General features: G+C 39.6%; 1 protein-coding gene across 1 annotated transcript; it reads right to left on the bottom strand.

Moving 5' to 3' along the window:
* Nucleotides 1-3,365: 3,365 nt before the first annotated feature.
* Nucleotides 3,366-18,834, bottom strand: hp1bp3 (heterochromatin protein 1, binding protein 3). The gene is made up of 12 exons (XM_051675766.1): nucleotides 18,730-18,834; nucleotides 17,985-18,066; nucleotides 17,110-17,308; nucleotides 16,348-16,486; nucleotides 14,447-14,593; nucleotides 14,310-14,351; nucleotides 11,500-11,648; nucleotides 11,328-11,418; nucleotides 11,094-11,253; nucleotides 10,729-10,840; nucleotides 5,879-6,046; nucleotides 3,366-4,576 (listed from the first exon to the last, which is right to left on the bottom strand). The coding sequence occupies exons 2-12, from the start codon at nucleotides 18,055-18,057 to the stop codon at nucleotides 4,210-4,212; spliced, it is 1,647 nt and encodes a 548-aa protein (XP_051531726.1). The 5' UTR covers nucleotides 18,058-18,066; nucleotides 18,730-18,834; the 3' UTR covers nucleotides 3,366-4,209.
* Nucleotides 18,835-21,319: the final 2,485 nt, after the last annotated feature.

Below are 21,319 nucleotides of genomic sequence, written 5' to 3'. Positions count from 1 at the left end.
CTGATGCAGGGTCGTTAGCTGAAAACTTGTTTTTCAGCTTCTCAGAGTACCTTCTTTGAGCCACTTTAATTTCCTTATTCAGTGTGTTTTTGGCCTGATTATACAAGATTTTATCCTCACTTTTGTAAGCATCCTCTTTGGCATGACGAAGCTGTCTAAGTTTTCCTGTAAACCATGGTTTGTCATTGTTGAACGTTAAATAAGTTCAAGTAGGAATGCGCATATCTTCACAGAAACTGATTTATGATGTCACAGTATCTGTGAGCTCGTCCAGATTGGCGTCTGCAGCTGATGTTTCATCTGAACATCACCATTTGTGAGATTTATTTCATCCAAACAGTTTTGAGGTTAAATGATCTAATTTTTTTGTCAATGGAAAATAGTGATCTGTGACATTCTGTTATGTTGGATATTAAAAGTTTTTGTCTATTTGTTAATGGGGGATCTGTGGACACAGTAAAGTATTTAGATTTTTGGAGTAAAAAATATTGTTTTTATTTTGAAGTGACAAGGTAAAGTTAGACCCTTGTTAGTTAGACCCAGTCTTAGACCCAGTGTTACAGTTAGACCCACACTGTAAGAAATGTCTGTAATTTTAACAGTAAAAGAATGTAAAAATGCTACAGAAATATAACGTTAATTGATTGACAAATATTAACTGTAAAATATACAGTAATTTTTTTAATATATTTTAAAAGACAATACAGTAGTTTAAAAAAAAGTTTTAGATGTAAAAAGTATGATTTTCCTGTATAATTAATGGTACAAATTTACATTATTTTTAACAAGAGAGTACATATACTTTTTACAGTAAATTATTGTTAAAATTACAATAAAAAACAATAATCGGGCATTCCCACAATTGCCTGCATGACCCATCATATTTCATTATATTTTATGGGAATAGTTATGTTTCTTCTTATTTTTAATATCAGTTACATACATTGTGGTGTTCTGTTTTATATTTAATTTAGTTTAGTTAATGTTTACTGCATTATTTTAATTTCACATGTGTTACCCTGATGGTGTTTAGAGTTTGTGTGAGTGACACTAGGCACTGTCTCTACATGATTATTGGTCATTGCTCCTGGAAGAGCCATTATTGGTGAAATTAATGTCATCATGTGCTCTTCTGTAACTTTATGGTGATTAACAATACCTTATAAAGTAAAAAGCAGATTTTTACTGTTTCAGAAGGTTTATGATGCTTTTTTACAGTAAATTGAATAGATTTTTTGTTTTTTTTTTACAGTGCCATCGTGGTCATGTAAATTACAACAGTTTTGAACTGTAAAATTTACAGGTTGTTCTGTAAAGCTGTTTACATTTTTACTGTATTTTTTACATAATTATTCTGGCAACCAGTCTCGGTTCAATCTATTAATGTGAAATGTTTACAGCAAGCTTAAACTCACCATGGCAAATTCTTCTCCGTGTTCTGACATGCACGGTATTTTAAGAGGTGGCATGCTTTCGTTCATTATACTAAAGTTTGGATCAAATTGTTTACAAAAAAAAAAAAAAAACAAACACAAAAAAAAAACTTACCTTGTGGCTTGTCCTAAATTTTTATTATAAATGAATATATCAACATTTATGTTGCTTAAACCTGTGAGGGGGCATACATGACTGGAATGATTACTAAACATTGCTAAAATATGGACTTTATATGAAACCCAGTAAAATTTTCAATGTTTTCTCTTTCAGTCCAAAGTATTTAGCTGTAGTAGCTCATGTTTGATTAGCCAGTCGCCAAAGAATCGTTCTTCTGAATCGATTCTTTTAAACAAATGGGTTGAACAGAATTTAAAATTTGAATCTGAATCAACTCATGTGATTCGGTAATTAAAAATGGGTGTGGTGTTAATGATTCGGTAATTAAAAATGGGTGTGGTGTTAATGATTCGGTAATTAAAAATGGGTGTGGTGTTAATGAGCTGAATTATAGCTACAGCAAAACACACACACACACACACAAGGCTTAGATGCTAGCACAAATATTTGTGAAAACTATACTGTAATGTCCCGTTGTCACATTAGTATTTTTAAAGGAACCCTTTACCCAAAAATGAAAAATTCTCTCATCACTACTCATCCTCATGCCATCCGTAATATGGAGTTATATATGTGCCAAAATTCTACGTGCTCAAAATTTTATTTTGAGCGTGCAAAATGATATTCTGAGCACAAAAATTTAATTTTGCATGCGCAAGATGATATTTTGAGGCCACAAAATGTTATTTCGCACGCACTTAAACTCAGTTTCTTCTTGCAAAGATGAATAATTTGCGTGTGCAAGATCTCACTTGCGCTCTATGCGCTCGGAAGTAACTTAGACTGCTCCCTTGCTTTTCTGCCTGTATTCCGACAAGTCCCGCCTCTTACGTCAGGATTGGCTATTAGGAGCTGCTTACAAGCGCTCTGCGATTGGACAGTTGAGATAGCTACAGCAACCATGAACTTCTCACTGTAAATATTGCAGAAGAGCCAACAGGCACAATGTTCCAAGTTCAGTACAAACTGTTCCAAGTTCAGTACAAACTATCCCCTTCTCCTCTTCCTCCTGTTTTGATTAGCAGTATGATCTTTAATTTAGCCAGACAATCAAAATGTACCACCTCATCTCTGATTGGCTAAAATTCTGGTACATTATAATGCTGTGACCTTGTTGAGCAAGCAAATGAAGAGTGGGTAGGAGGAGAGAGTGAGAGCTTGCACATGCAAAAACAGTGGAGTTACATAAATGTCAGAATTCTGTGCAAATTCACATTCAAATCAACTTTATTCAAGCACAAAATAGATTTTTGTTTGCTCAAAATGAATTAATCTTTGCAAGGAGATATTTTGCTTTTTGTGTGCTCAAAATATCATCTTGCGCACAGACAATTTTTGTGTGCTCAAAATAAAATCTTGCAAGCTAAAAATAATTTTAAGTGGGCAGAACATTTTTGTGCTCTAAAAACATTATTGTGCATGTGCAGAATTGTGGCACACATAGAACTCCATATCCATATGACTTTTTTCTGCAGAGCACAAGTGAAGATTTTATAATAGCTCATCTCTGTAGGTCCACACAACACAAACAGGCCATTTCTGGTGGCCCCAAGCTAAATCCTACTTCAAGGCCACCTATAACTGTCTAATTGAGCCATAACATCCGTCCGAGTCAAGGCTGCCTGAGACATACAGAACTGAGATATTCTTCTAAAAATCTAAATTTGTGTTCTGCAGAAGAAAGTAAGTCATACACATCTGGGATGGCATGAGGGTGAGTAAATGAGAGAATTTTAATTTTGGGGTGAACTAACCCTTTAACCCTGGTTGAAAACAATCCAAACCACCCAAACGAAAGAACAGTCAAAAAATGAAGTACAAATATAGTCACTTTATTAAGGACTACAGAAAAGTATATCAGTTACATGCATGCAGGGTAAGGTGAGCAGCGCTCATAAAATTACATCTAACTCCCCTGATATACTAACACACAAGAGTATGACCGGGTTAATAGTGCTGTAAACGTTTTAAACATTTGCTTGGAACATCTTACATTCTCCTTCATTGTCTAAATGGAACAAAATGACAGTCGTGGATATGGATGCCAAAGTTTATTTCATGATTCTAAATTCATCAAATTTGAAATTAATTTTTGCGTTCGAAAGTTAGGAATCAATCATTTTTCTTTCAATTGACTTACACAAAGGAACCAACAGCAACAAAACTCTTTTTGATAACAACAGTAGCTAAAGACCTAATTTCACAAAACATGACCAAAAAAATGGAAAGAAAACGTACAAATAGAATTTTCTTGAACACTGATTAGACTTGAATGTTAAAGAAAGGGTTTGACCGAACAACTGAAATGCTCGCTTCTCTAGAAAGCCTGACCAGAAGAACTTCAAATAATTTTATTTTTCATTGGTGCACAACTGAGACAATGTGACAGCTTCTTCTCATAATGGTGACCTGAATGAGCATCTTAAACAACACAAACAGCATCTACACTCTACACCTTTACCTGTAATTTAAGAATATTGAACAGAAAATGCCTGTGGTAGGAAAACAGCAGAGTAACTTTGAAGAGGTCGATAAATCTTCATCAAAGACCCAAGACTAGGAGAATGAGGAAGCTTCTAAACCAAAAACAATAGGAGAAAATAGCCAGTACTGCAGTCTAGAGAGCTACAGTTGATCTTTTGAGTAAGCGTGGACTCATTTCCGTGCTCGGAGTGACGTGCGGGCACCAGGTTTACTCTTCACTGCAGATTCCTCCTTCTTTGCTGCCTTAGGTGCCGGCCGTTTGATTCCCCTGCTCGTCATCTTTTTGGCTATAGGTGTTTTAGGTTTGCTGGTCGGGGCAGCTTTCTTGACTGGTGTGGCTTTAGGTTCAGGTGCTTTTTTCGCAGCGACCGCAGGTTTCTTGGCTGATTGAGCGGGTTTCTTGGCTGATCGAGCAGGTTTCTTGGCTGATCGAGCAGGTTTCTTGGCTGGTGCAATGGATCTCTTTGCCACAGTGGATTTTCTGCTGTTGGATGTGGCCTTTTCATTTTGACGAGCTCTAGGAGCAGAGCGCTGGTTCCTGTGGACAAATAAAAGCATGATTAGCTGAGCAAAGACAACTCTGAAATGAAGTAAAACCAAGCGAGTGACCACTTCAAAAAACAGCAATGAACTCCAACAGACGATATGCTTTGTTCAGGGTTGCCACACCTTTTGACTAACGAATTTCCGTTCAGATTACTGGACACAGATTTTTTTTTAATATATCACAATTAAATGATTGTATAAAGAGATTGCATTCACATAGCACTTTCTAATCAATTAAATATTTTAGAGCAGAACAAACCTAAAATTTATATTCATTGTAGAAATTTCCATGAATTTTCCAGGCCTTCCACAGATGTTTTAACCCTGTTTATTGCTTCTTTGTTTTCCAAAATTGAAAACCATCACTATCACTCGCTTACATTTGATTGGACCAAAACGCATAGTTTCACTTCATGGTCACAAAAATATTTGGGATCTACAAGTTGTCACTACTACACTTTTTTTTGTAATGAAAACATGACAAGTGCTTGCCCATTCATCCTTTCATATAGGTGTTCAGCCAAAACTGAAAATCCTCTCATCATTTACTCACCCTCATCCCAGATATGTATGACTTACTTTATTCTGCAGAACACAACTGAAGATTTTTAAAGAATATCTCAGCTCTGTAGGTCCATACAATGCAAGTGAATGGTGACCAGAACTCTGAATCTCCAAAAAACACTTAAACAGCATAAAAGTAATCCACACTCTGGGGGTTAAATCCATATCTTCAGAAGTGATATGATAGGTTTGGGTGAGAAACAGACCAATATTACACCCCCTTTTTTTTTTTTTGGCAATCTGCATTCTTAATGCATATCGTCACCTACTGGTCGGGGCTGGTATGAGGAGGAGATTTATATTAACAAATGACTTAAATATTGATCTGTTTCTCACCCAAACCTGTCATATCTCTTCTGAAAACAGGATTAGGATTAGATTAAACCACTGAAGATGTATGGATTACTTTTATGCTGCCTTTATGAGCTTTTTGGAGCTTCATAGTTCTGGCCAGCATTCATTTGCACTGTAAGACCAACAGAGCTTGTATCTTCTTTTAAAAATCTTCTTTTGTGTTTTACAGAAGTCAGTCAGTCATACACACATGGGATGGCATGAAAGTGAGTAAATCATGGGAGAATTTTTATTTTAGGGTGAACTATTCCGTTAAAAGCACACATTCGTCTTATCAAACTTTATGAGATATGATTCATGTCTGTAGCACAAATGGTTCGGTTTTTGTTCAAATCCCTAACCCAGTGATATTTTGAGGTGCCGTGATGGAATTCACCTCTTTTTTCGGGGAGGCTCATCATCTGATTCTTCCTCTTCAGATTCTTCCTCCGCCTCTTCTTCGGATTCTTCATCAGATGACTCGTCACTGTTCTTCTTGCGTCTGAGTTTCTGTTCCTCCTTCTGTCTGAGTTTTTCCATCATCTCTGGAAACAGAACTGCTGGGCTGCAAAGGAGGACCAAACAGAAAGCTGTAAATTCAAGCAATTCCATGACATTTGTCTTTTGCAACTTTAAGATTAAAATCTCACATCTATCACAATTTTAAGACAAAATTGACAAATGCAATGAGCTCAAATTAAGGCTGTTCATTAAACGTGTTAATTCAGTGCTATTATTTTTATTTGTTTTTAAATGCTTAAAAAGTTTGTGCAATTAATTGTGCCAACCTAACAAGGAATCTTCCAGTTAAGCTTGATATGCCACCTCCATGTTTTTTCGAGTCAGCAGGGGGCGGTAAGCGCAACTCCAGCTACAGATTTACAGGCAACAAGCAGCTGTACAGACTTGAGATGCTTTATTTTTCTGTTTCTAACTACTTTTACAGGGCTCCAGACTGTGACTAAAATGGTCGCAAATACGATTAAAAATAATTGATTGCGACAATAATTTAAAATCTAATCGCCACTTGCGACAGTCAGATTGTGAGCGTTCATATGCGGTTTAGTCAGAGATCATCTTGTGAGTTGAGTACATCTTTAGAGCACGCACCAGTGTGTCTCGCACCGCTTTTCACCTGTTCTGTTGTGATGAGCTTGCTGCAATGCACGCAACAAACCCAGCGTGAGAGTCATGTCCAAATGACTCTTTTGAACCGGGTCTTTTTCATGAATGTCAATGTGTTCACATCACAGACATTTCAAAATAGGTATTGTGTATTTCGGGCTTCTTTATATTTCCGCACCATATATATATGTCCTGACTATACTTTGTGATCAGTTAAATACCACTTTGGTGAATTGAAGTACCAATTTCCTTTAGGACAATTGAGGGACTCATACACAACTATTACACAAGGTGCAAACATTCATTGATGCTCAAGTTTCTCTGGATTTACTATATATAGGTAAATGTTTGAGTAAAATTAAAATTATTGTTTTATTCTATAAAGTACTGACAACATTTCTCCCAAATTCCAAATAAAAATATTGTCATTTAGAGCATTTATCTGCAGAAAATGACAACTGTAACAAAAAAAGATGCAGATGGTCATCTAATGGTTACATGGAGACCTGGAGAGGCCTTCAAGCCACAGTGTCTAGCACCCACTGTGAAATTTGGTGGAGGATCGATGATGATCTGGGGGTGCTTCAGCAAGGCTAGAATTGGGCAGATTCATCTTTGTGATGGACACATGAATCAAGCCATGTACAAGGTTATCCTGGAAGAAAACTTGCTTCCTTCTGCTCTGACAAAATTCCCCAACTCTGAGGATTGGTTTTTCCAGCAAGACATTGCTCCATGCCACACAGCCAGGTCAATCAAGGTGTGGATGGAGGACCACCAGATCAAGACACTGTCATGGCCAGACCAATCTCCAGACCTGAACCCCATTGAAAACTTCTGGAATGGCCACAAGCCATCAAACAAAGCCGAGCTGCTTGAATTTTTGCACCAGGAGTGGCATAAAGTCACCCAACAGCAATGATGAAAGAATGGTAGAGAGCATGCCAAGACGCATGAAAGCTGTGATTGAAAAATCAGGGTTATTCCACCAAATATTGATTTCTGAACTCTTCCCAAGTTAAAACATTAGTATTGTGTTGTTTAAAAATGAATAGGAACTTGTATTCTGAAATAGGGATGCACCGATCCGATACCTGGATTGGTATCGGCTCCGATACTGAAGCTTTTAGACGGATCGGGTATCGGTCTGACCAGCCCGATCCAAATCCGATACTGTTAGTCATGTTCGTTACTGTCAAGCTCAAAAAATGACATAAATGAACAGTAGTTCATATGACTCGTGGATTTTATTCAAAGCCACTTGAAGACGTGCGATAGCTCTGTGAATCACAAAAGGCTGTGTTTTATAAATAATATAAAATGCATGCACAGCTCCAGCGCGTTATTGAATGGCGCAGACACGTGCGCCTATTTTTAGCCTTCACGCAGTGCGCAATATTTGAGCGCTACTCACGAACAACATCTCAGATGTAGATGCTCAATAGTTCGGTTTACTTATAATATGCATTTAGAATGGCACTGGAGGTGCATTTTACCAGAATTTGAATAAGAAGCGAATTAAACTACTGTGAACTTGCCTACAAACAGACACATACAGGACTTCCTGGAGAGTACAGAATGTCAAAATAAAGAAAACGCCCGAAAACGTTCTACTGATGACTTATACTGGAATTCCTGTTAATTTTGCTGCTACATTATCCAGTATACTAGTTAACAATAAAGTGTTTCTTAATAAGCTATACATTTATATTGAAATAATGTGTAGTAAGAGGTTTGTGTTTCTTTACATATTAAAGAGTACTCTCAATTAGTTCCACACAATAATGTAAAGATATTCTAAACTGATTATGCAAAAAAATAACACTGCTATCGGATCGGCCGATACTGAGATTTCTGATATCGGAATCGGAAGAGAAAAAGTGGTATCGGTGCATCCCTAGACTGAAAACACTTTTTTTTATTTTGACCAGTTGTTGTTTTCTGCAAATAAATGCTCTAAATGACAATATTTTTATTTGGAATTTGGGAGAAATGTTGTCAGTACTTTATAGAATAAAACAAAATTTTTCAGTTTACTCAAACACATACCTATAAATAGTAAATCCAGAGAAACTAATACTTTTGCAGTGGTCTCTTAATTTTTTCCAGAGCTGTGTGTGTGTGTGTATATACACATACAGGGTTTGTACAGAAACTGATAGTTGCAAGGATTCATACTTGTTAAATCCACAAAAGTCTCATGTTTTTCAGAAAATAAATAAATACATTTCATTTATTAAATGATTTAAGCAACGTATTTTAAGATTTTCTATAATTCAATAACTTTTTAAGCACCTCTTGGTAAAAATCGCTATTTTCAAGGGTTTTCCAGGACTTAAATTTGAAAAAGCCAAATTCAAGTACTTCAAGCACCTTGTACGAACCCTGTAGATATATATATATAGAGAGATATACAGGTGCATCTCAATAAATTAGAATGTCATGGAAAAGTTCATTTATTTCAGTAACTCAACTCAAATTGTGAAACTCGTGTATTAAATAAATTCAATGTACACAGACTGAAGTAGTTTAAGTCTTTGGTTCTTTTAATTGTGATGATTTTGGCTCACATTTAACAAAAACCCACCAATTCACTATCTCAAAAAATTAGAATATGGTGACATGCCAATCAGCTAATCAACTCAAAACACCTGCAAAGGTTTCCTGAGCCTTCAAAATGGTCTCTCAGTTTGGTTCACTAGGCCACACAATCATGGGGAAGACTGCTGATCTGACAGTTGTCCAGAAGACAATCATTGACACCCTTCACAAGGAGGGTAAGCCACAAACATTCATTGCCAAAGAAGCTGGCTGTTCACAGAGTGCTGTATCCAAGCATGTTAACAGAAAGTTGAGTGGAAGGAAAAAGTGTGGAAGAAAAAGATGCACAACCAACCGAGAGAACCGCAGCCTTATGAGGATTGTCAAGCAAAATCGATTCAAGAATTTGGGTGAACTTCACAAGGAATGGACTGAGGCTGGGGTCAAGGCATCAAGAGCCAGCACACACAGACGTGTCAAGGAATTTGGCTACAGTTGTCGTATTCCTCTTGTTAAGCCACTCCTGAACCACAGACAACGTCAAAGCCGTCTTACCTGGGCTAAGGAGAAGAAGAACTGGACTGTTGCCCAGTGGTCCAAAGTCCTCTTTTCAGATGAGAGCAAGTTTTGTATTTCATTTGGAAACCAAGGTCCTAGAGTCTGGAGGAAGGGTGGAGAAGCTCATAGCCCAAGTTGCTTGAAGTCCAGTGTTAAGTTTCCACAGTCTGTGATGATTTGGGGTGCAATGTCATCTGCTGGTGTTGGTCCATTGTGTTTTTTGAAAACCAAAGTCACTGCACCCGTTTACCAAGAAATTTTGGAGCACTTCATGCTTCCTTCTGCTGACCAGCTTTTTAAAGATGCTGATTTCATTTTCCAGCAGGATTTGGCACCTGCCCACACTGCCAAAAGCACCAAAAGTTGGTTAAATGACCATGGTGTTGGTGTGTTTGACTGGCCAGCAAACTCACCAGACCTGAACCCCATAGAGAATCTATGGGGTATTGTCAAGAGGAAAATGAGAAACAAGAGACCAAAAAATGCAGATGAGCTGAAGGCCACTGTCAAAGAAACCTGGGCTTCCATACCACCTCAGCAGTGCCACAAACTGATCACCTCCATGCCACGCCGAATTGAGGCAGTAATTAAAGCAAAAGGAGCCCCTACCAAGTATTGAGCACATATACAGTAAATGAACATACTTTCCAGAAGGCCAACAATTCACTAAAAATGGTTTTTTTTTGGTCTTATGATGTATTCTAATTTTTTGAGATAGTGAATTGGTGGGTTTTTGTTAAATGTGAGCCAAAATCATCACAATTAAAAGAACACGTTAATACACGAGTTTCACAATTTGAGTTGAATTACTGAAATAAATGAACTTTTCCACGACATTCTAATTTATTGAGATGCACCTGTATACTGGTGGCCAAAGGTTTGGAATAATGTAATGTACAGATGTTGCTCTTATGGAAAGAAATTGGTTTTAATGTTGTGGCTGATCAGTGCATATATATATATATATATATATATATATATATATATATATATATGAAACAATCCAATTTGAGTTAAATGTACCTTGGGTAATACGGGTAGCTAAGCTGGTACGAGCCACTGAGTCCATGACCAGAAATCTGCTCCATCCATCCCATCATTTTACACTTCTGCAAGGTCCTCTTCATGTTGTTCACTATGGTGATATGACAAATAACACTGATAAGAACTTACTGCAAGATACATAATAAAATGTAATATTCACAAGACACGAAAGCATGAGCAATAGTAATAGTGATAGATCAAGAGAACTACTTGTGTCCCTAAATTCTGTCTGCAAGACTTCTGAACAACTCATTTGAGAGTATTAGATGCAACCTCAAAACAAAGGAGACCTAATAGTGTCCTTACAGAGAATGCCTTCCCCAGACTGTGTTAGTGTACCATACCGATTAAATAGACATTCCGCTCCTTCTGTTCCTCCATCAGGAACTTGCGCAGTGTGGTGATGCTGCAAGTCTTGGGTTCGTTCATGGCCGTGATGGCGGCCACTATAGCATCTTCCAGCAGTCCGCCGCCCATGAGCACCTCTTTTCCAGCTTTCTTCAGCTGTTAGAGCACAATCATAAAAACTCATTGAAAACCCGGTTTTAGCCATTGAACCACTCAAGAGGGTATCTCACCTGGAAGGTTCCAGAGGCTCCTTTGCCTGTGATCTGCTCCAGGTAGCCCTTTTCCACTGATCTTTGCAGGCAGTTCTTCAACACGTCAGGCCTTAGAAAGAATTACAGAAAGGCTTTCATTTAAGGCTACATTCATAGGATGTCCTGCCTTCTAAACTGAGCCAAAAATCACCTGTTTTCTACGTTGAGTTGAGGGAAATGTTGCTCCAGGTATTTCTTGATGAGAATGTACGAGGCCTCCTTGGGTTCACAGAGTCGAGTGATGATCAGAGGCAGAGCATCTCCCAGTGTCTCCTTCGTCCCTGCAGTCACAGCCGACTTCTACCAACCAACCACAAACAATTCAACATTATAACAACAACAAAATAATGACAACGTTATTTTTAACAAGATCCAGAGAAATCTGCCAAAGCAGCTACAATGTCAACAAAGTTCTTAACACACTAGGGCTGCAAACATGCAACTATTTTGATAATCGATTTTTTGTTTGATCAATTAAACTGATTAAAAAAAGCATTTTTTTGTTGTTGCAACAAGTAGTTATTGCAGCCCTAAAAGACAAATAAGGATTAAACATACTCTAATGCAAGTATGTGAACATTGATGCTTCTAGTACACAAGCTCGATTTAGTATGCGGTTGCATTCCACAATCTGTCAGACTGCTATTTATAACACGACGCATCCACATTGGACGCTATAATGGACATTTTTGTGAACTCTCCGCTTCTATGGAGGTTCCTCTTTCAAGTCAACTTCTGTCTTGGCAGAGCAACAGTTTGAAGAGAAAATTGCTAAACAAGAAACAAAGTCAATATATTTAAACCAACTTACCATACCTGATTAATAACACTAGGGCTTGGTACTGATACAGATTTCCCGTTTTGATTCAATTCCGATTAACAAGCTCTTGATTCGATTTCAATTTGATATTGATTCATATGGGTTTATTTCACTTATTATGTCCCTTTTGCTTGCATATGAAATAAATTCTCTCCAAGCTAATGCCGTTAATTATACAGGAGACTTTCTAACTAAGTACATTGGTAAAATATAAATTTTACTAATTATATTTTATTACTTTTTCATAATTTGTCACATTTTGGCTTTTTAAAAATGAACAAATCAATGTATTCAATCACTAAGATATATATATATATATATTTTTTTTTAACATATTTATTGTTGAATTGCATAATTTGTACTATTTACAAGTATTTACACTGATTTGTTGAACACGTGCTATAACCGGTACTCTCTCTATAACAAAATGGCATTTCTGTAAAGAGCATCTATAGATGAGCACATCTTATCTGTGCTATGCATGATTAGAAATAAATGTTTATATTTCTTTTGTTTTTGATCAACAACTGACTGTAAAGAACAGAAAGGGTATTAAAAGAGACAATATTCAATGACAAATGGGTTGCGTGGATCACATCTTTGGACACACATTACACAAATCAACTTTTACTCTCAACATGCAGTCATAGGATTTAGCTTCTGAATACTCCACCATTATACTACAAAATCACTGGTGAGTGAAATATGAACATTTACCAGCCAGTTGCCAAATATATACATTTTAGTTGTATAGCGCGACATTTGGTTGCAAATGCGAGTGATTTCCTCTCATTGTAGTAGAGGATTGCACAGAGTAAAAGATCGATCTTGGGATTTAAGAATCGATATCAAGATCATTCAAATGAAGATCGCAATTAATCAGAAAATCTCCTAGAGATGATTGTCTCCTAGAGATGAACGTAGTTTGGTGCGAAAAGTGCAAATCAATCCCAGCACAACAGCAAAGGACCTTGTGAAGATGCTGGAGGAAACAGGTAGACAAGTATCTATATCCACAGTAAAATGAGTCCTATATCGACAGAACCTGAAAGGCTGCTCAGCAAGGAAGAAGCCACTGCTCCAAAACCGCCATAAAAAAAGACAGACTACAGTTTGCAAGTGCACATGGGGACAAAGAACTTACTTTTTGGAGAAATGTCCTCTGGTCTGATGAAACAAAAATTGAACTGTTTGGCCATAATGACCATCATTATGTTTGGAGGAAAAAGGGTGAGGCTTGCAAGCCAAAGAACACCATCCCAACCGTGAAGCATGGGGGTGGCAGCATCATGTTGGGGGGGTGCTTTGCTGCAGGAGGGACTGGTGCACTTCACAAAATAGATGGCATCATGAGGAAGGAAAATTATGTGGATGCATTGAAGCAACATCTCAAGACTTCAGCCAGGAAGTTAAAGCTCGGCCACAAATGGGTCTTCCAAATGGACAATGACCCCAAGCATACCCCAAATTTGTGGCAAAATGGCTTAAGGACAACAAAGTCAAGGTATTGGAGTGGCCATCACAAAGCCCTGACCTCAATCCGATAGAAAATTTGTGAGCAGAACTGAAAAAGTGTGTGCAAGCAAAGAGGCGCACAGACCTTCACCAGTTCTGTCTGGAGGAATAGGCCAAAATTTCAGCAACTTATTGTGAGAAGCTTGTGGAAGGGTACCCAAAACGTTTGACCCAAGTTAAACAATTGAAAGGCAATGCTACCAAATACTAGCAAAGTGTATGTAAACTTCTGACCCACTGGGAATGTGATGAAAAAAAAATCAAAGCTGAAATAAATTATTCTTTCTACTATTATTCTAACATTTCACATTCTTAAAATAAAGTAGTGATCCTAACTGACCTAAGACAGGGAAAGTTTTCTATGATTAAATGTCAGGAACTGTGAAAAACTGAGTTTAAATGTATTTGGCTAAGGTGTATGTAAACTTCTGACTTCAACTGTATGTAATGAGTACAATAGCACAGTATCAGACCAAATCTTGTTCATGACAGATATTGCAATATGTGAACCATAAAAACAAAAGAAATTTGTTAAATCAATGATACTGTTATTGAAGCAACAGTTAGGGTAGCTTTAGCTAATAGCACTCATTTTAGAGTTGACTTGAACTGTATTTTGCAGATACCTTTCCAATGGCGAAACTTCCAGAGAAGCCTTTGCCTTTCAGCTGTGGATAAAGAAGAGAAGATTAGGTTTTTGATTTGGTATTCTTTGTGTACTTTAATCTATAAATCCATATTCACATATTTAATGGCAGATCACCTGTTTGACAGCTCCCTTCTCGACCATTCGCTTCAGGGCCTTCTTATACTGATTTTTGGTCTTTTTGTCCATTTCCACAGATGGATACTTCTTTTTCACATATTTGATCATGGTGACGGCAGAGACACCACCCCGTTCTTTGCAACTCTGTAGAAAGTTTAAAAGCGTACTTTTGAAGATGACAAGTCTATAAAACTAAAAGGTTCTACTACCTAAATCATAGCTTAGAGAATTCTTTCGGTTGAAAATAGTAAATGGTTTGAATTTTAGTTCTTTATGGTCTAAAAAGCGCAGCTTGGCTGTCTAAAGCCCAAAGTATACTTTGGTTTTGATGCGAATGCTTAACGTCTGTATTAGAGGTCTTCACGTGCCCAACCTAACCCGAGGATCCGAGACCTGACCCATATATGGATTCGGATCCACGTTTTATACGGTCAGCCGGGTCCAGGCCGGGTCCCATTCTATTGCTGTGGGTCCCGGGTCTGTTTAACATTATGTGTAATACCCGAGTCAATCCAAGAAGACCCGGCCGTGATCAGACAGCGCTGATGATGATGGTGCTGTGTGTGTGTGTGTGTGTGTGTGTGTTGTAACTTGCAACATTGTAAAATTAGGATGAGAAAGTGCGGGCCGGGAAATAAGGTGAAAAATGGAGCGGAGCCACAACGAGCTGAGTGACGTCAGAGGCAGAGTGGAGTTAAGGCACACGATAGCAAATTAGCAATGCTAACGTTAGCAGCCATGGCAATGACAAAAAAAACTGCAAAGCTGATTCTAAACAAGTCGCGTTTGTCATTCGTCACCGTGACAGCAAGTGGACTTTTGAAGCTGAAATAATGAGTGGATTAGCTATGCTGTTTCAATCAGCAAGAGAGGAATCACAGAAAACCTGGATGTATTTTACCAACTTTCTTTGCACGGAGGATGGATTATACGCATCACGGCCAAGCACAGGGGAGAAGGCTACTAACGTTACATTAGGTAGGACACAAAGTTTTGTTTTCACAACTTGTAAATGAACTTGTTAATAGAAATCAGTGTCAATTGGGTCTGTGTCTCCCGGCCGGGTCCAGGTCCCAGCTTTCAAATAACAGACTGTCCGGTTCGGGTTCGGCATTTCTCGGTTCTGCATGGGTACGGGCCCAAGCTTTCAAAAAATAGATGGGTCCTGGTAGTACATTTCCGGGTCTCAATGGGTTCGGGCACGAATTTTTGGACCCGTGAAGACCTCTAGTCTATACAGTCGAACTCTAGCCTTTCAAAGTATACTTCTTTTAACTGTGCGAACATACACAGGCTATTGGCGCATGCACGCTACAACTGCTATTAGACACTGGACTGTTTCTCTTCAACATCTAGACCCATAAAGTCTTAACATTCCTTCAGATTCTAATTATATCATGATGACCACATCCACTGTTGTTGTTTCTACCTTCCTCTCCTGATGTTTAGTGGTGATTACACATTATGAAAGCAACAGCTCAACTGTGAGTGTTGCCACCTTGTGGACCCTCTTATTTCTGCAAATAATTCCTGGCACATACGCTTTATGGATGTTTAAAGTACACGTGGTTTGAAAAATCGGGCCACATGCATTCAGTGTTTGAGCACTCAGCTGATGACGAAGTTTGCGTCACGCATCTAGTATACAGACACCTAGCATTCACGTCTGACCGAAGTATACTTTGGGAACAAGATGTTAAACAATAATAAATGCCGGTATAATGATGTCAGCATCTAAAATGTTACCTTCTGACCAGATATTACTAAAACTTGATGGATAAAAACATTCCTACATCTTTCTTAGATATAAGATTTCACTGTAGACATTAAGCTGGGAAAACAGCACTACATGGATGACCTTCAAAACAACAAGTGCTCCAATGAACTTTGAATAAGACCTCAATGGCTTCTATGATGATTTCTTCAACTTTGGGCTGGGAAAGCGAAGTTGCAGCAAATCTCTTGCTGGAGATAGCCGCCCAGACAGGAATCTTCTTTTTTTTTGCTTTTTTGCCTTTGTCATCTCCATCCTTTTCACTGTAACATTTGAGCAAAACAAAAGCATTAACTTGTCAGTTTAATTCAAGGAATAAGTTTAAAAAATAAATAGATAGTCAGGAAGACCTCTAGATAAAACCTTCAGACAGACAGATGGATAGATTTTTCTTATTGTAACCTTGTGTGTTTGTTTACATTTGAATTTTTGAAAGTTGGGAGTTTGAATTAACGAGCATTCCGCTGGCCCATTTGAACTTTGTCAGTGTAACTCTAAGGGATTTTTTGATCGTCCACTGTGTGAAAACAGTTATTACGGTCTGTTAGAAAAGATAAAGCAATGTCAAAACAGTCTGAAGGTCATTGCCAAGTTTGGTTAATGTAGCTTGAAAGCTCTAGGAGTTACAATTGATAATTTTGGTCTCGGTTTAGGGATTTTGGAAAAATGTCTGTAGAATAACAGTATGTTGACTTTGTAAAGCCAACATGATTACCTAACATTTAAGTAATTTTGTGCCACTACCATCACCAACTGGAATTGCAAATATGATTGTTTTTAAACAGGTTCCCCAAACCCCACCCCCCTCCACCCCCAAATCTTCCACTGGTCGAACAAACAGTCATTATTAATAACAATACAAGATCTCTAGAAACCCTGTGCTTACATTTTCGCAACATCCTTGACCTTTTTCTTCTTGCTCTTCCCTTGTTCAGTTCCTGCTTCCTCGGATTTCTCCCCCTCATCAGCTGTCTCTCCATCTTTTTTGGCCTGATCATCTCCATCCCCCCCCTCCTCATTTGATGCAGGCACTGGCTCTTTATCTTTCTCCTTCTCTACAGGGGCAGAATCTTCGGTGGCAGCATCTATGTAACATAAAACATTGAGATACACTGAAATGTTCTGGAAAAGAGTTTTGATGGATTCTTGATGGCTAATGTCTCATAAGCTTATATTTTTGATTAGAAGCAGAGAGTTCTAATAGAGACTGAATGAAAACCAGCACTCAAAGTGCTGGAAGGTTTAAGAAATTTTAATCTGCAGGAATCTTCAATAGAAGTTAACCTCAATTAACAGCACAAGGCACTTATAATGAAAGTGAATGGGGCCAGTCCATAAACATTAAAACATACACTGTTTCAAAAATATGGCCATAAGATGTGAACAACATACTGTACATGATAACAGTGTGATAAAATCGCCTTTTTTTCCTCTTTTTTTTTTACCTTGACTGACATGGTCACTATAAATGGCTTCATAAAGATACATTTGTATTACAAATTGTTTATGTTCCTCATTTGCAAGTCGCTTTGGATAAAAGTGTCTGCTAAACGACAATGTAAATACAAGATTCTTCGAAAATTCTCCTTTCGTGTTTTACAGTTAAATTACAGCGTACGTGTTTGGAAAGATATGAGGGAGAGTATATAATGACAGAACAATGCAGATTTTATGAAGTGGCTTGAATTGGTTCTACCTGTGAGGGTTATCATTATTACCCTGTCAACATGCCCTCTGTGCCAGGCACGGGGTAATACATACCTTCCTCAGGGGCATTCGCTTCGGGTGCCTCTTCTTTAGGTGGGGCTGCTGCTGCTGCTCGGCGAATGGGCATGATTCGAACCTGCCAGTAATAGAGACATTATTATAGTTTGTTTAAAATAATTAATAATAACCACAGGGGATTTGGGTCAGTCTGCACATTTTGTGTATGCATCCAAGCAGGGAATCAATTAGAAACATGATGCATTGTGTATTGTTATTGTAATTGTAAATACATTATAGTGTGTAATTGCATATTTATTTATTTAAAAACAACAACAACAAAAAAAAACTTAGTATGCACTCTTATGAAGAGGGCAGATGAAATGTAAATGCACGACCTCTGCAAACAGGGAACATCGTGCAAATAAAAGCACGCGCACAGAACGCGAAGGACATAAAGGTACATCAAATTAATGGGAAAGGAGCAACAATCTCATTGTTCAGATGCTCCATACATAGTCTTTGGTGGTATATGAAGCGCACAACGTGCGTAAAATCCACAACTGCATGCATTTTGGCAATGCATGAGAACTCAGTCCCATTTAAAAACGAATAAAATCGAAAATGGCCATTTTGTCCATTTTACCCCTGTACAGAAATGGCGCTGCGTTGGGCTGAAAATGGTAAATGCATGAGGCTGCAAATGCAAAAGAACCAATAAAACATAAACGGCTGCAGTGCATTGAAAAAGACGCTGTTATCTGAGCGCGAGCAGTTTCAGAATGTGGGTTTTAATGCATACCTTGATGTATTTGCAGTATCAATTGAAAGCAACACTCCCTTCCTTTTCGGAATTCTCTGTTTACGCGCCCCTCCCCCCTCGAACGTACACGTAGCGACGGGCGCGTGCACGGATGCGTGTGCGTTCCAGGCACGTCCGTTGTGAGAGGCCTGGGAATGGGCTACCATCCTCATACTATTTCTGCCTTAGACACATGGCAGAAGCAGTAGGAGTAGTATGCCATTCTGAAGTCAGCCAATGCTAGCACGTTGCAGTACACTGGCATGGAGACCAGAGGCTGTTCTTTTTAAAAGGATGTTAATTGAAGGAGATGCTTGGTTAAGTTGAATAAACTGCTTTTGTGAGGAAACAGCTCATCACATAATAAAGTGACTGCCTGTCACCTAATCTTCAACGTTTTACACTGAACAATCCTTTTGGTGAGAACTGAGAATTGTAGGTGGAGTTTACTACGATAAAATTGCTATTTTAAAAGAGAGGTCACATTCAGTTTTGCGACAGATAGATGTCAGTTTACAACTGTCTCCATTTATTTGTAAGGTATCCACAAACTGGTTGTTTCTCAATGCTAAGAATGCAAAGAATGGATTTGCTTTCTTGTGAAAATCGGTCTTGCCCAACTACCTTGAAATAGCAGATTTGGAAGACAGGAGGACACAGAATGTGTCTACGTGAGTTTTGAGATGTGCTGCAGAAACTTCAGCATTATCGTCAGATCTTTCATGCTTTTTCCTTAGTTAAAATATTGTAGTAGGAAATAAAGACTAAAGTGGCACGTTGTCTTTATTAACCACAGAGAACAAACCGCACACCAACACACAGCCTTTTAAATGTTGCAAGACAAGAGCTTTCTTTTTTTCTAAAGCTTTTATCAGTCCCTGTCTTCCCCTTGCCTGCCCGGACTCTGGAAATTCCACAGGCGGCACTCCAAAGAGAAGTGAATCAACTGAAACATAACTCCTCTACGTCTGGCCCGCCAACACTCTCTCCTTATCTGTTTCAGATTTCTGTTTGATTTCCACCAGATACATGCCATATTGGGGAGACTGACTGGGTTTTATGATCTCCAGGGCTTGTAGGTCAATGCTGTACAGTTTCTGCGGTACTGGTGGGGTCCCGGGACCCGCACCGGGACCATGTTAGCCCTCCTGCAGTCATTTTTGTGTGCAGCCCACACTTCTGGGTATTTGGAGCATGTGGCTCCAAATACCCCCCAGTCTCTATGCAGCGCAGTTGCTATGGATACATCGGCTAATGGGCTTGAGGACTTCCATCCCCAATTGAGGGGCCTCTAGCCTCGGCAGCATGTAGACTTGAGTTGTGGTGGAGTGATGTCCTACCTCAAATTCAATTGGTTCTGACAGGTATGCTCTCTATCATTGTCCTGTCACCCTTTCAATTTCATTCGATTGGTGAGTGACGGGGAGATCCAGGTAAGTTAGCATGACAGAGGCTCCAGTATCTATCCGTAGATTGTAGATACAGCCTGCCTGCTGAAGTGCCATTGCTTCGGCACTCGTTCATGGGGGCCAGTGACCCCTAGGTACAGTTAACCAGCTCTTCCATTTTCTGGAGGCATCGCCTGCATGGGGCCCTCAGTGTGGGCTCAGGAGTCGTGTGGGAAAGATTGTACATGGTACGCCCAAGACATCGAGTGGATTGTCAGACCCTCCGGATGTGGCCGATTTAGCTACACCTGTAGCAAGCGGGTCCAGTTGTGACAGCAAATACCTCCATGCTTCCCCTGGGCCTGAAGTACTGCATCCACCCACTGGAGGACTTGGTATCACCCAAGGTGTCCTTCCATATCTTTTCATGGTTCTTCATGAGGCCCTCTTTGAAGAGCCTCAGGAACACCTCTGTAGAGCCGAGGAGGGCGGGGCCGGGCTGGAATGAGACACACCCGGTCCCCAATCAGCCTGATGGGGTGCGCGAGGGATAAAGGCGGCCGGGGACGACAGTTCAGGAGAGAGAGAATTGCAGGCAGCTGTACTGTGTGGTTTTTGGTTGTGTGTGTGTTTAAGTTGTTATTAAATTATTATTTAAGTTGTCAAGCCGGTTCTCGCCTCCTCCTTTCCACTGAACTCTCTTACACTGGTGCTGAAACCCAGGAAGGAGGAGGGATTCCCGTCGCAGAGTCCTCGACACTGCCATCCACCCAGGGGAGCGCCTCTGCCGTCCGACGGGGGACGGAGTAGCCCGACCACCCGGATGCAGGGAACAGCTGCCGTCCACGAGGTGAGTGGGGACGGGACTCCCTGACTGCCTGGAGCGAGGGAGCCACTGCCGGGGGCGGAGGAGTGCCCTGCCGTCCCCCGGGAACGCGGAGGGGTCGAGAGAAGACCGCCGTCTGCGGGGGGAGGAGGGAAGCAACTCCCCGACCACCTGGAGTGGTAGGGCCGCTGCCAGGGGCGGAGGAGTGTCCCCACAGGACGCCGGGAACGCGGAGGGGCGTTCTGTCCGCTGGGGGTCGGAGGTCTGACTCCGGTCCGCCCGGGGAGGAGCGGCTGCAGTCCGCCTGAGAGGGTGGAGTAGTGATCGAGGACCACGTGACGGCGCATCAGAGAACCGGTGAGTTTCTTTTTTCTCT

Source organism: Myxocyprinus asiaticus, chromosome 37 (assembly GCF_019703515.2).
Source record: "Myxocyprinus asiaticus isolate MX2 ecotype Aquarium Trade chromosome 37, UBuf_Myxa_2, whole genome shotgun sequence".
NCBI lineage: Eukaryota > Metazoa > Chordata > Actinopteri > Cypriniformes > Catostomidae > Myxocyprinus > Myxocyprinus asiaticus.
The sequence above is the reverse complement of the archived record's forward strand: the minus strand, read 5'-3'. Positions and strand labels throughout refer to the sequence as shown.